The 12,964-nt window shown below is 38.0% G+C and overlaps 1 protein-coding gene across 1 annotated transcript in view; it reads right to left on the bottom strand.

The window, feature by feature from the left end:
- Positions 1–2,107, bottom strand: part of KIF6 (kinesin family member 6) — a 147,630-nt gene extending 145,523 nt beyond the window's left edge. The window contains exons 1-2 of the mRNA XM_033512618.1: positions 1,876–2,107; positions 900–1,006 (exon numbers count right to left, since the gene is read on the bottom strand). Coding sequence (XP_033368509.1) covers positions 900–1,006; positions 1,876–1,941 — 173 coding nt within the window. The 5' untranslated portion in view covers positions 1,942–2,107. The remainder of the gene's footprint in view (positions 1–899; positions 1,007–1,875) is intronic.
- Positions 2,108–12,964: the final 10,857 nt, after the last annotated feature.

The following is a 12,964-nucleotide window of genomic DNA, read 5'->3' on the forward strand; positions in this document are numbered from 1 at the left end:
TTACTCAAAATGCATCTCTACAGAGTTTTTAATAAATTATTAAGTCAGACAAAAATATCAGCATTCATTGTCAGGCTTGGGCATCTACAGTCTAAAGCAGCATTGCATATGAATCTATTTAGAGAAGGCAGGTCTCTTTCCAAGCAGATTACTTTAGCTGATGTAAAACAACATCAGTCTGAGCTGCAATTGTTTATGTGGAACTCTCTTTTTTAACAGCATAGAGAAACAAACTACTTGTTGTTTACTATAAAAAATGAAGAATATCTGAAAAAGGCAGTCTTGACATCATTAAAAGTGATTATGTATCCAGCTTTACTCATCACCAAAATTTTAAAGCATTGCCTCACTTTTCTGTTGAAATTATAAAAATGTTTGATACTGCTGTACTGATTTTAAGTTCCTAACGAATATTTACACTCTACAACTAAGGATTTATTTCTTTCAACAAGTTTTCTTTATCGTGCTTTGGCTATGTCTGAAACACAGTTTCTAAACAGAATGTTTTACATCAAGACTTGTTTAGCCAGCCTATGGCAACTTATTGTATCACAAGAGAACACACAGACGTGCTTCAGTCTTCATACCCTAATTCAAAACAAGGTGGAAAAATAGAAGAACTGATAAAGGTATCTTTGAGATGAGATTTAGAAATGCATAATGACTTATAATGGACAGACAATAGTATGACAATTTTATCCAGTGCTATCAGACCCACTGTGGTGAAGAGCATATCCTGGAGTATTCCTCTTGTTAAGGGAGTTATATCAAAATAAACCCATCTATACTATAATTTAATTTTAAAATTAGACTTTTCCTGATTCTGTATATCTGTATCACCACACACAGTGCTGTCAATCACTGAAGGCAGAAGGTACAAAGATAAGGCTTCTACTCACTTGAATTTGTAGCTTTCTTGTTTATTATTGATGAACCCATCTGCTAAGTCACGTGGCACAGTAATCTCCAGACTGGGCAGATGTTCCTCATTATCAACTGAATAACTCTAATAAGGATGGACACGAATTCACAGGATAACTTCATCAATATTAGCATTACTGTTAGATATAACACTTACCTAAGCTTAGCACCTGTAACTGTCTGGAGACAAACTTGTTACAAATTGCACTGATGTGAGCAGATCTTCCTTAACTACTATACAACAAACCCAGCACATACCAGCATTGTCCTGTTACCATGTAAACATATGTCACACATGTAAACATACAATAATATTTAAAACAAAAGTGCAGTCTCTTCGACATAATTTGCTTACTAAACCCCCTTAATATCTATGAAATAAAAAAAGAAAGCACAGGCCCCAGTGCAAACCTCTCAAAAAAAAATCTGGAAGAATACATTAGGAAAGGCTACGACAAGACAAATGTGATGAGAGGACCTGGCTAAAAACAAGAAGGCAATTAAGAGACCTAAATTCACGGTTCCTGAAGAACACTTCCGTTATCTTTATTATCCCTTGGCATGGCAGCTGGACACTGGGAGCAACACATTCCCCTCCCTTGCTCAGAACATTGTTGAGCTGCACAAACCCAATGATGTGTGTCAAGTGTTTTCCTGCGGAGCTTTCTCTACTAACTAGGCTGGAAGTTCCTCAGACACTCCCCCAACAGATACAGCCTAAACTCCTCTGTTTCGTGATTTTATGAACTTCTTAAGGCTTCGGAGAGTGGAAGCTTCTCGCCGCAAACCCACCCGCATACCCACCTCTCCGCCCCCACCAGCCGCCCGAGCCTCTTGAATGGGAGGGGGCCCTGCCCTGCTGTCCCCACCTAAGCGGGGAAAGCGGCTCCCCGGGCAGCCCTTGGCTCTCCCCGGCATCCCTAGTGCATCTCTGGGGCACAGCTCCCGGCTTACCCCCGCCTGCTGCCGCCTGCCCACCGGCTTCACCCGCGCGTACACTCGGATCGTTTCCTTCACCATCGCCGCTGCCAGGCCCCGGCAACGGTAACCGGGCACGGCCGGCGGGCATGCGCCGGGGCGCGGCCCTCACACGGCTTCAGGGAGCGGGGAGCGGCCGGGCTCCGCCTGCCCCGGGTGATCGATCGCCGGCCGCAGGTGACCGCTTGCCCAGTCTGTCATTTCAGCTCACCTCCAGCTGTGCTCCCCGCGGCCGGAGTTTCACGGCTGCGACCGAAGAGAGCTCGCACGCACTGCCCAGCCCAGATGTGCAGGGGTCGTGTGGAGTCCTCCGGGGATTCCCTGCCGGACCACTGTGTCCGCAGGGATATCCGGGCTCAGCCCACCTGTGTAAGGCTCAAGAGAGGTCTTTTGCCGTGATGCAGTTGAAGCACCATGGAGAGAAATACCAAGATTACAGGCACTGAGGACACCAACTCCTTAATTCTAATATAAAAATGGTTGTGAAAAAAAAACAAAAAAAAAAAAACCAAAAAACAACTTCTAGTGGAAAAAGCTGTTGTCTGGCTATGAAAGCTAAACTTAGAGCAGTAGGAGCAGAACCCCGTTATTCTGTGGTTACTGAAGAGTCACACAAACAACACGATTGTATTTTGGCCTTAGTTTTGGTGGGATATAGTGCCAGGGGTCAGACTATAGTGATTGCAAGTACAATAATTTAAATTAAGTGGAAAATCAGGGACTTGATTACTGAGGAGGATAGAAATTTCTTTAACTCAGATATAGTAAAAGCAAGTTTCGGAACAAGTTGAACTTGTATTCTGGATAGGAAAAACAGTAGGGAAAGGTTTTCTCTCTCAGCTGAGAAAATAACTCTCTCAGAAAGTGTATGAGGCATTAGTAGCGAGCCTTCAGGGAATAAAATAGAAAAGGCCTGAACACCATCTAAAGTGCAAAAAGTCAAAATGCTAAAAATAAAAACAAATGGAAAATATTACTTGGTGATTAAATAATGAGTAAAGGGAAACCAGGACATTGGAATGGGATTATGGAATAAATAGTAATTATCTTCTCAGCATTGCTCCAAAATTATGAAGAAAGTTTGTCTCTTTTCAGTAAGGATGGGGATGTTGAAGATGATGTTAGAAGCAGAAGTGACTACAAGTTGAGAAACAACTGCAGCCAAGCAGGAAGCAGAATGTACAGTGTTCAATGAATTTAGACTAAGAGATCAGGATTTGGGAAGGAAACACAAGTAATTTCAGTTCCAGAACTCTGAAAGAATTGTGATGTTTAATTGAAGTTTCAGGAACCAAATCATTGGTTTGCTTGGTTTGGAAATGAAATGCTGGACAGTACAGTATTTTGTATTTCAATACAGAAAACTGTAAATTGAATAGTCAGCTGTGTTATTTAGAAGCTTAGCTGGATTGTGAATTAGTTGGGCAGCAGACATTGTAATGTTGCAGTTAATTTTGAGCAAAGACATTTTGTGTCTTCCTGTGCTCAGTAGCTGGAGTATGGAGCTGGGTGAATGAAATTATTGCTTCTGGGTCAGCAAATAGTTTAGGTGCCTTTATTCAACCTAAAGCCTGAGCTGTAGACTCTGAGACAGTGGCACGGTGAAGACATACTGTTTTATTGTAGGATAGTCTGAATATATGGGACAGAGATGCCAATGATCTGGCTTAGACTCAAACTACTTCCAGAATAAAATAATGCCTTTCAAGAAAAGCCTGAAAGTGACAGCTAACTAAAAATGTGCAGGTCTAGAGATTATATCCTATGCTAAAGGCATGAAAAGTTTTGGTTTGCTTTAAATTTACTGTTTGAGATCTTTCTATATTCCCTGGGAAATCACCTTGTACTTGAGGAATTTTCAGCATTTACATTTATGTTAAATCTCAAAGATGTGTCAGCTTTCTTCAGGTCCAAGATCTGAGGAAGTGCATCACACAACACAAGCAACATATAGACTTGGAATAATTATGTGACTGTATGACTTATAGGATCTGACAATTCCATGTTTTAATAAGGTCAGCCATTACATTCTGGAGTAATAGAGCATCACAATAAATCATCTGCCTTTACCATTGGAGTTTTCTTCCAATTAGAAAAATATAGGTCATAATATATGCTAGACCTGGCAATTCAAGGACTTGTGCTCCATTATGTCACCTAGCAACTTACTATGCTTCCAAATAAATAGCCTTAAAAGTTTTATAATAGCCCAAACTTTCAAGTCCTCTCTTTTTTTCCCCAAAGTTTTATTTTTCATAGACTTATTCTTGGCAACTATCAAGCCATTTGGCTGAGATAATGATTAGAAGTTAGAACACTAAAATCTTTCCATAGATTTGCTGTCTTTCCAACTGGGCAGGATGGAAAACTCTTGCCAAAGCTTGAGTTTGTCCCATCATCCAACTCCCAAAAACATTAATGCCAAACATGTATCTCCTACATGATCAGAAACACTTCTTAAATGACCAGAAATTAAAGTTTGAAATGTGGCCTAAATTTAGGTACAGTATCTGTTGATTTGTGATTCTGTTGATTTGTTGATCTGTTGATTTCTGGCAGTGCTCATTATGTGAGCACTGCCAGAAATAGTACAACCTTTATAGTAAAAAGTGTGGTAATACAGAAAATTAAGTGTCTGTATTTGAATGGCATGTGAAAAAGTTGAGGCTTTTTTTTTTATTTTATTTCAAGTATCATCCCAAAGCCCTATAACCCTCATTTTCTTCTGCTTTGTGTTCAGCATTAAAATATTTAATGCTGTCATATAAACAAAACTGCCTTTTTCAACTTTTAATAGCTCACCTCTGAGAGAAGGACAGAGATGTTTTCCTCTTTTAGGCCACTGTTAAAATCTCTTTCTTAGGAAACAGGGCTACATCTTCATGTATGTAAGAAAAACATTTGGAAAGTACCTTAAAATGTCACTTCTCACATTCTTACCTGACACATTTATATATGCCCTAAAAATGTGTGTCTTGGTAGACTCAGTTAAAGTAGAAAATGTGAAAATGTCCTCCCTAGGGCTTATGTATATACATAATTATATGTCTTTAATTGCTTGACACTTTTAGAATAAATAAAAATTCCATTGAGAAATTTAGGGATTCTTAGGACCCTGCAACAGACAACAAATCTTTTTTACAAGCTGGACATTTTGTTTCTAGTTTGGGGGCTTGGGGTGGGAGGATTTCCATCTACTAAATGGTTAACTGGATCCTTTGTTGCAAACTAGCATGAGAAGTGTTATCAGGAGACATAAACAATTCCAATGCATTGCAAATATTATCCGCACAATTTTCTCTACCTTCTTCCAACATTATTCTTTAGCAAAATAGTTTTTCTTATTGATTTTTTATTATGAAACCTTGCAGAGTCCATTGTTGATTTGTCTCTGACTAAGGAGAAATAAAATTCTAGGTGACCATAAGTAGAAAAGTCTGTAGGGTTTGGGCTTTTTTGTCTGAAAACTGGTGAGAAATTTAAATTCAATTTCCATTTTTCAATTCTGCTCAATGAATAATTTATTTTATAGTCATTGTATAAATAGTTTGTGTATGCTCTTTTTTGAAGAGGATTAAAATTCCATCACCTTCAACAAAACTTTATAAAATTCAATTATTAGATACCATTGATTTACAAAAAAATCTTAAATTTAAGTCAAGGATTAGAAGTTTAGTTGGGCATTGTGTAAATTTAGAGGTGTACCAAACAGCTCTTGATAAGTTTAGGACAGGTGGCAATCCTGGAATAGAGGAAATGGAATAGAAATAATATGGGTAATATTAGCAGAATAGTCAGAGGCTAAGATTTTCCTATCAATCTTTTGCTGTAAGGAGAAGTTAGAGAAAGAGAATTACATAACTCTACAGATCTTTGCAGAGCTCTTTTGAGGAATGAAAACTAGCGTCACAGAAAGCACAGAAAGGTACAATTGAAAGTGTAAAATGAAGTTGATGCCATTGATAGATCATAGCCAGAAACTTATCAGCAAGTTGACTAAGGTGTTACAGTATGCACAAGGACCTTAAAGATAAAGTAATGTGATAAAGACAGGAGACTTGCTGAAGAAGGCACAGCTGCTGACAGCGTAGAGTGATAATTGAAAGGATGATAGTAAGCAAGAACACTTCAAGAGTCTGTGTGTGGGACTGGGTAAGAGGGGAGGGTAGAAAAGTAGCCATTTATTGAGGATAAATGTGGGGAAAATACAACAATGCAACAGAAGGTGATTACAGCCATGGAGTAAAATTAAATTTTGTAGCTCAAAAGGGTAAAGGATAAAGCACAAAAGGATAAAGGTTGTGATCTCAGTTTCACAATTATTGTAAAGTGAAAATAGAGGGAATGCTGCAGCGAGCTGTAGTGAAATGTAATTATAAAGGAGAACTCCAGTAAAGTAAAAATAAAATTAATGGTTTAGGTAATGTAAAACTGAAAAGGAAAAAGTAAAATGAAGTGTTACTTTGGAGGCAAAGGTAGGCAGAGGTAGAAAACTTCTTGAGGGCTTTTTGTTCAGCCTTTTTATTTGGATGGAATAGATGGAAGTGTGGAGCTAGTATGAGGAAAGTGAATAGGCACAGAAGAGTAATTAAGAAAAGTACAGAAGGAGAATAGTTGATCTCATAGGAAGATGGATTAGGATGGGGTGACCACTTCTTGAGTGGGTAAGCAGATAAATGCTTTTGTGGGATGATGGAGTTGTACAAGAAAAGATGGCCATCTACAAGGAAGCAAATGTTTGCATGATAATCTAAGTAGCACAGCATACCAAAAACTGAGTGAAATTATACTACTCAAATTCACTGATGTCAGGAAGCTGCCATAATGAGTATTCTTTTATTATGCTAATACTTGCACAGGGTCACAAGTTCTTCAACTTGGATGTAATAATATGCTCCAACAAGGTGTGCCAGACATTAACATGTTTAGATTGTCTTTTTCTAAGCACAGTATTAAGCGGTGGAGTAATTAAACGTGTCACTTTTGCAAGCACAACCTGCACTGAAGCCAGAGAAAACAGATTCTTAAGTAGTGAGGCACTAAATGCCTTAAAATACCAGGAACAACTTTCCTGCTAAAGTTTTCTATGTATTTGTGCCTTGTTGTATGCATGACAACACTGGTTTTTCCCATTCAATTCTGTGAATTAAGATATTAAGATGCACTCTTGAACTTTTTAAAATCAAATAGAATAGCACTCCTGTAAGCATAGTGCAACTGTATTTTAAATCCTCCTTTTTCTAGATATTTTCAGGTAATGAAATGAAAAAAATGGATTTGTTTAGTTGTTTTGGCTTGGGTTTTTTTTTTTTTGTTGTTTTTTTTTTAATATTCAGTTTTTAGTTAAAAGTAAACCAACTACACGTTGCACTATATTGGGAACAGTGAGGTATTAACAACACAGACTCTCTTGCGAGTTGAACAGGAGAGCAAGGTTTATTACCTCAGATCTTCTTTTATAGACAAGTACACAAAGGTCCAGAAAGGTAAAACTCTTATTGGTCAGTGGTGTACACCACCCCTCAATCGTCTCTTGCAAGAAAACAAGAAACTGACAAAACAACACCTGCAAGGCTGTCTTCTATCTCTAAGGATTGTTTTGATTCCTCCTTATGATTTCCCAGGCAACTTTCTCAGGCAAGACTGAGAAAGTTATTTGACTTGCTTTTCCACAGACACTGTGTTCCCTGCTTGCTGCTTGTATTTAGCATCCACAACTATGATTGCTTATTCAACTAGTATTGCAAATGCAGCCTGGTCTAGTGGAATATGTCCCTGCCCAAGGCAGGGAGTTTGGAATTAGATGATCTTTAAAGTCCTTTCCAACCCAACCATTCTGTCATTCTATATCTCAAATGACAGATACTTTTAAGGCTGTGTGATTTTCTCATGTGTTGATGTTGTCCATCTGCAGAGGAGAAATCTCATAAATGGACAAGGGTTGGTATCCAGGGGCTGCAGACATCAGTTATTTGCCAATATGAAGAGGTAGACCTCTTGTCTGAGTAACCATATTAAAATACATTAAAATGTTAATTTTCCCAGTGTTGATCTTCTGTCTCTAGCTTGGCCATGGATTGTGTACTTAGTTGCTGTTTAGACTTCCCTAGAATCTTTCACTTAAGAATCCACAAGAATATAATGAACTAGTGAGTTGCAATTCTCTTGCATTTGGAATTAAATCCTCATCAAATTAAAGCTGTGTCTCGGATCCTATTATTACATGCACAAGTGACCATATGCATGTTACCTGTTTTTCACATATGGCTGAAGAAAACAGAGGAAACCAGCCAAAGGTGAATAAATCCCCTTTCCTAAGTCAGTAACTGTACTGCATTTTATGTCCATTATTTCTTCACCAAACTAAAGTCTTACTGTAAGCATTGTCAAGAGTTTTAATCTTTCACAGGTTATTTACAGCCAAGATGGTGAATTATAAATTCACATATTTAAATTCCATATACTGTGGATCCTTGATTCAGAAAGTAAGCTTCCTAAAGGTTTTGGTGGTAATGTCACAGACAAATATATGCCAGCCACAGTTTTTTAAAATAAGTCATTATTAAGCTAATAGTATAGCTTTTACCAGAGAACTGTTGACAAAATTAGGACCTATTCTTCTCAAGTTTGCATTATTCTGTCACCCATTTGTCGTGGTTTAAAACCAATAACTAAGAAAATTACTTATTTCTTGCTGTGAGATATGGATTAGAACAAGAGCAAAACAGGCATAAAACTTAAAAGGAATAAACAAAGTTTATTGACAAACTACAATAATAAGAACACCAGAATAAACTTCCAGAAAAATCTTTTCATCCCCTATCTACCCACTATTCCTTTCTTCACACAACAACAGAGACAAAAACTTTGGAACTTAGGTGGTTAAAATAGTCCCAATTCTTGCTACAGTCTTTTCACCAGTCTTCATAGAGAAACAGAAGTTTCTTCCTGTTAATTTATGGAGTTTCTCACAAGAAAACTATTTTTGTTATAGTTTTCCATTGCCCTGATATCAGCTGCCCAGAGCTGCTGTTATCAGAGCCCACCCCTCCCATTTTTACATCACCCTGAGGTGTATATTATGGGCCATGAGTCTAGGGTTAGCATTTTTAAGGATGAGTATTCAAAGGCAAAAAAGTCTTCTTCATCTGTTTCTGTGAGCTTCACTAGACAACAGTTTTCTCATTGCCTCTCAAGGCTTCAAATCTCCCAGCACTTCACTATACCATAATTACTCAAGTTTACACTTTGAACACTTTATTCCTCCCTAGATACTTATCATGAATTAAAGGAGTTCTTTTCAGGACTTCATTGTCCATCTCCATAGTTTTAACAGAAAAATATTTCAGCTAAATTAAAGCATCTTCTTAATTCTCTACCTTTTCCAAAGCTTCTTTTCTTTCCTGTCACTGCTAGTTTATAAAGTCTCTTTTCATGTTGCTCACTCTCCTTTTTTCCCCTCTCTGGATAAAAGATTAATCCATAAGTCTCATCTGGGTAATGAAAGAGTTAAAATCTTGCCCAGGCTGTTGTAGGTAGTTCTGTGGCCTCGGCCAATGCAGGAAATGGAGCCGTCTGCGATAGAGAGTTCCTCATGGCTGCTCTAGAGAGTGTAGTCGCCGCCCCAGCCCGCTTCAGGTCCAGAGTCTCTCTCCTTCTTCACTCAGCAGTTTCTAGTGAATTTAGTTACAGCAAAAACCCTGCAGCTGAGCCAGAGATTGGCTCGGCCCGGCCCGGCCTGGCCAGAGCCCAGGGAAAACCTTCCACAGAGCCCACATCTCCCGGCCGGGAGACGCGGCAGGCCCAGCCCTGTCCCCGCCCGGCCGCATGGCCTGGGCAGGGAACGGGAGGCCGGAGCTCCACCGCTCTTCACAGCCAGGAAACAAAGAGAGCCAAGAGAGCTCTGGTTTTACACTTTAAGGTAGGGTTCACAAGTTGATCCCACTTTTCAATGGCCTAAACTGCTGTCAATTCTCAGCAATGACTGATAATTGGTCAGGAGAAAAGACTCCAGGCAGTTCCCAGAAACTTCAACTGTTCTTAAAGGTAAAGTAACTCCATGACACCATTGGAGAGGTCAGTGGTTTGCACACACACCAGCCAGATTTTTTCAGAGGTAATAAATATGAAGTACTAGATATTATATTTGAAAACATAGGTGTATTAGACTGTTGACATGAATAATGAATTTCAGGCAGTAAATAAATTAATTTCTGAGATTTTCTTCAGAACATATTTTTTTCTTGCAAATGACTAGCACATAGACACTTTTAAAACAACAGATGGATTTTTAACCGTTACTGTCCTTGAAAAGTCTATATTTTTTTTGACTAAGAAAAAGACACTTTGCATTGCATAAATCTACTAGGATATGTAAAGATATATTTTCAGAGGTCAATTCTAATCTGAGATGCATGAACAAGAAATTCTACTTGAAAAAGAAAAGAAACAACCCCAAATCTCTGTCTGCTACCTATATTCAGATAAATAATACCTTCTTCACTAATGAAGAGACTTCCAGATAGATGGAGTAGCACTGACCTTTTTTAAGTGGGATAATCCAAAACCTTGCTTGAGATGCAATGGTCCTCCTGGGTGAGTCACATAGCTAGTTCAGCAGCTAAATTGTTGCTAGTAATATGACATTTGCTTTTCAGCTTATATTATTTGCCATTTGCATTGAACAGCTTATCAGAAGAGTCACATAACTAAAAACATGCAGTCTGATGCAGATCACAAGTTACAAAAGGATGAAACAGCTTACCTTTGGAAGGTGGTAGTGTTATTTTAGGTCATATTTAATAGTTAAAGAACAGACATTAATTTAATCCAGAAGAGCAGTTTAAGTATGCTAATTTTTATCTGTTTTTGTTATTAATTATTGACTGGTTTGAATTCTTGTTTTACAGTTTTGATATATTTGCATGCCCTCATAGGGCTTGCCTAGGCCCCAGTGTATTCCACAGCACCTCCAGAAATTTAATCAGACATTGCTGAAGTGAACATGGTTTGGATGTAGGGCAAATGATGGCAAAAGAAAAATGGGAAGAAGGATTATATAGCATCTCAGAAAACAGCTAGGTTGTCTGATAAGCAGTTCTTCAGATTATGTATTGGAGTTTCTGAATAATGCTGAGTAAAACTGAATCATGTTAATCAATGGATGTAGAAATAATTGTTTTGCATCACAATTGTTAACCAATTTGTACAGTTATTGAAATATTTTTCTTAGCATTTTAATCTCCAGATGCCAAGTGTGTATCATGATTTTCTTCTGCTGCACATAAAATTACTTAATGAATATTGGCTTGCAGGATTATTATCCTTCCAGCTAATTTCCAATCCAACTCAACTTGAGTTTTCCTGGGTTTCTTGCCACATTCCAGTTTTCCCCTATGCTGTTGATATTATATAGGACTGAAATGTGGAATTATCTACAGTTCATAAAAGAATCAAGTACATTAGGCTATTGTGTTCATCTATTATTAATGGACAGTAAATGCAAACATGAGCTAAAAAAATGCAAGGGATAAGTACATTTAAGTCACATCAGTTCCCAGAGAAATAATTTCAAAACTTGTCAAACAATTCTTGAAACATGGAAGAATAATTATTTCCCATAGATTTATTGTATATATTCTGGCACTGTAATTTTTCCTTTGTAAAATATTTTTTATAAAACTTGAATTGTAATTTCCATTGGAATATCTCAAAGAGATTTACAGCCATTAACAAAATCTGATTCAACACTAGTGGGAAAAAAAAGAAGCTGGTTTTCCTATTTGTTGTAAAAAACATTTTTGTCATAGACAGCAGCTTTCTGCTCTTATGCTAGGACTAAGATTCACAAAATACTTCATTCACCAATTTCTAATCATTCTCATGCATTTGGATTCCTTTGACATACCATAATTTCTGGGGATGCCCATGGCTAACCTCTCAGCTAAGTTAACTATCATCAGAGGGCTTGATTCTATGTGAAAGAAGCCACTCACTTGTGATTTCCCTTTCTGCTTCTAAACATTACTGTACTCCAGTGGTCCTGTGTTTCTGGAATTCCTTCAGAGAGCTACTATGGCTGCTTGTAATATAGAGTTATTTTTGTCATGTTTCAGAGATGGGGAGGAAGTAGAAATGTCTTTATGCAGTTTTTTCAAGGAAGCCAGGCATGGATAACAGTCCTTTGTTGGTAATCTTGTGGCTGTGATTCACTGGTCAACAGTCCCCACATAACCCAATCTCTTCCTGCAGGTTCACAGGCCCCTCCACTCCTCAGTTTATTTTTCAGATTATTTAAGCTGGTATACTTTTTATCTAGTCATATATTTCAGGCTTTAGAAAGTACCTCTTCCTCCAAACATATACTATTATTATAATTTCATAATTCTTACATATAACATGATATTGCATGATTTTATATGCCAGCTAGAGACTATTGACTATTCAGAAGTTTGAAGAATTTCTCTTATGAGCAAATTGTGTTGTCATGTCTTGACAAACTTGATCAAGGCAATTAAATTGTTACGCTACCACTAACAGCACTTTGCAATCCGGGTCTGGTCCAGCCAGGTGGTTATATTAACAGGGCAGGTTTGATGGAGTGCCCAAGATAGATTTTAATGTTCACAGAGAGACTGCATGGTCCAAGAGGCAACTTCCAAAGACCCAAGGGCGTGGCATACTTAACAATAGGGTTACCTGAGGGCAGGTATCCAATCACTTCACAGGACAGGGGTTTTTGACCTTATAAGTCTAAGGTGGAAGGACTCTATTAGCATCTTCACAGCACTCCACATTCCAGGCCTTAGATTTATCCCCCCTATGCTAGGAATTTTGTCCAGGGTATGCTCTGTCCCATCAAATTAGGTTCCTACATTATACCATCCTGGATCTGCCAAATTAATTACGTGAAAAATTATGTTCACTTTTCCTGGTAAATTTTAAAAGGTTTAATAAAAAAGACTATAGGAGACAAAGACAATAAAGCAAAGGGTTAAAACAACCGGGTGCTTGGCAGTATGCCAAGAGCACACCTGCGGTTTTGAAAACTCCCTTTATATACCAT

This window comes from Parus major, chromosome 3, assembly GCF_001522545.3.
Source record: "Parus major isolate Abel chromosome 3, Parus_major1.1, whole genome shotgun sequence".
NCBI lineage: Eukaryota > Metazoa > Chordata > Aves > Passeriformes > Paridae > Parus > Parus major.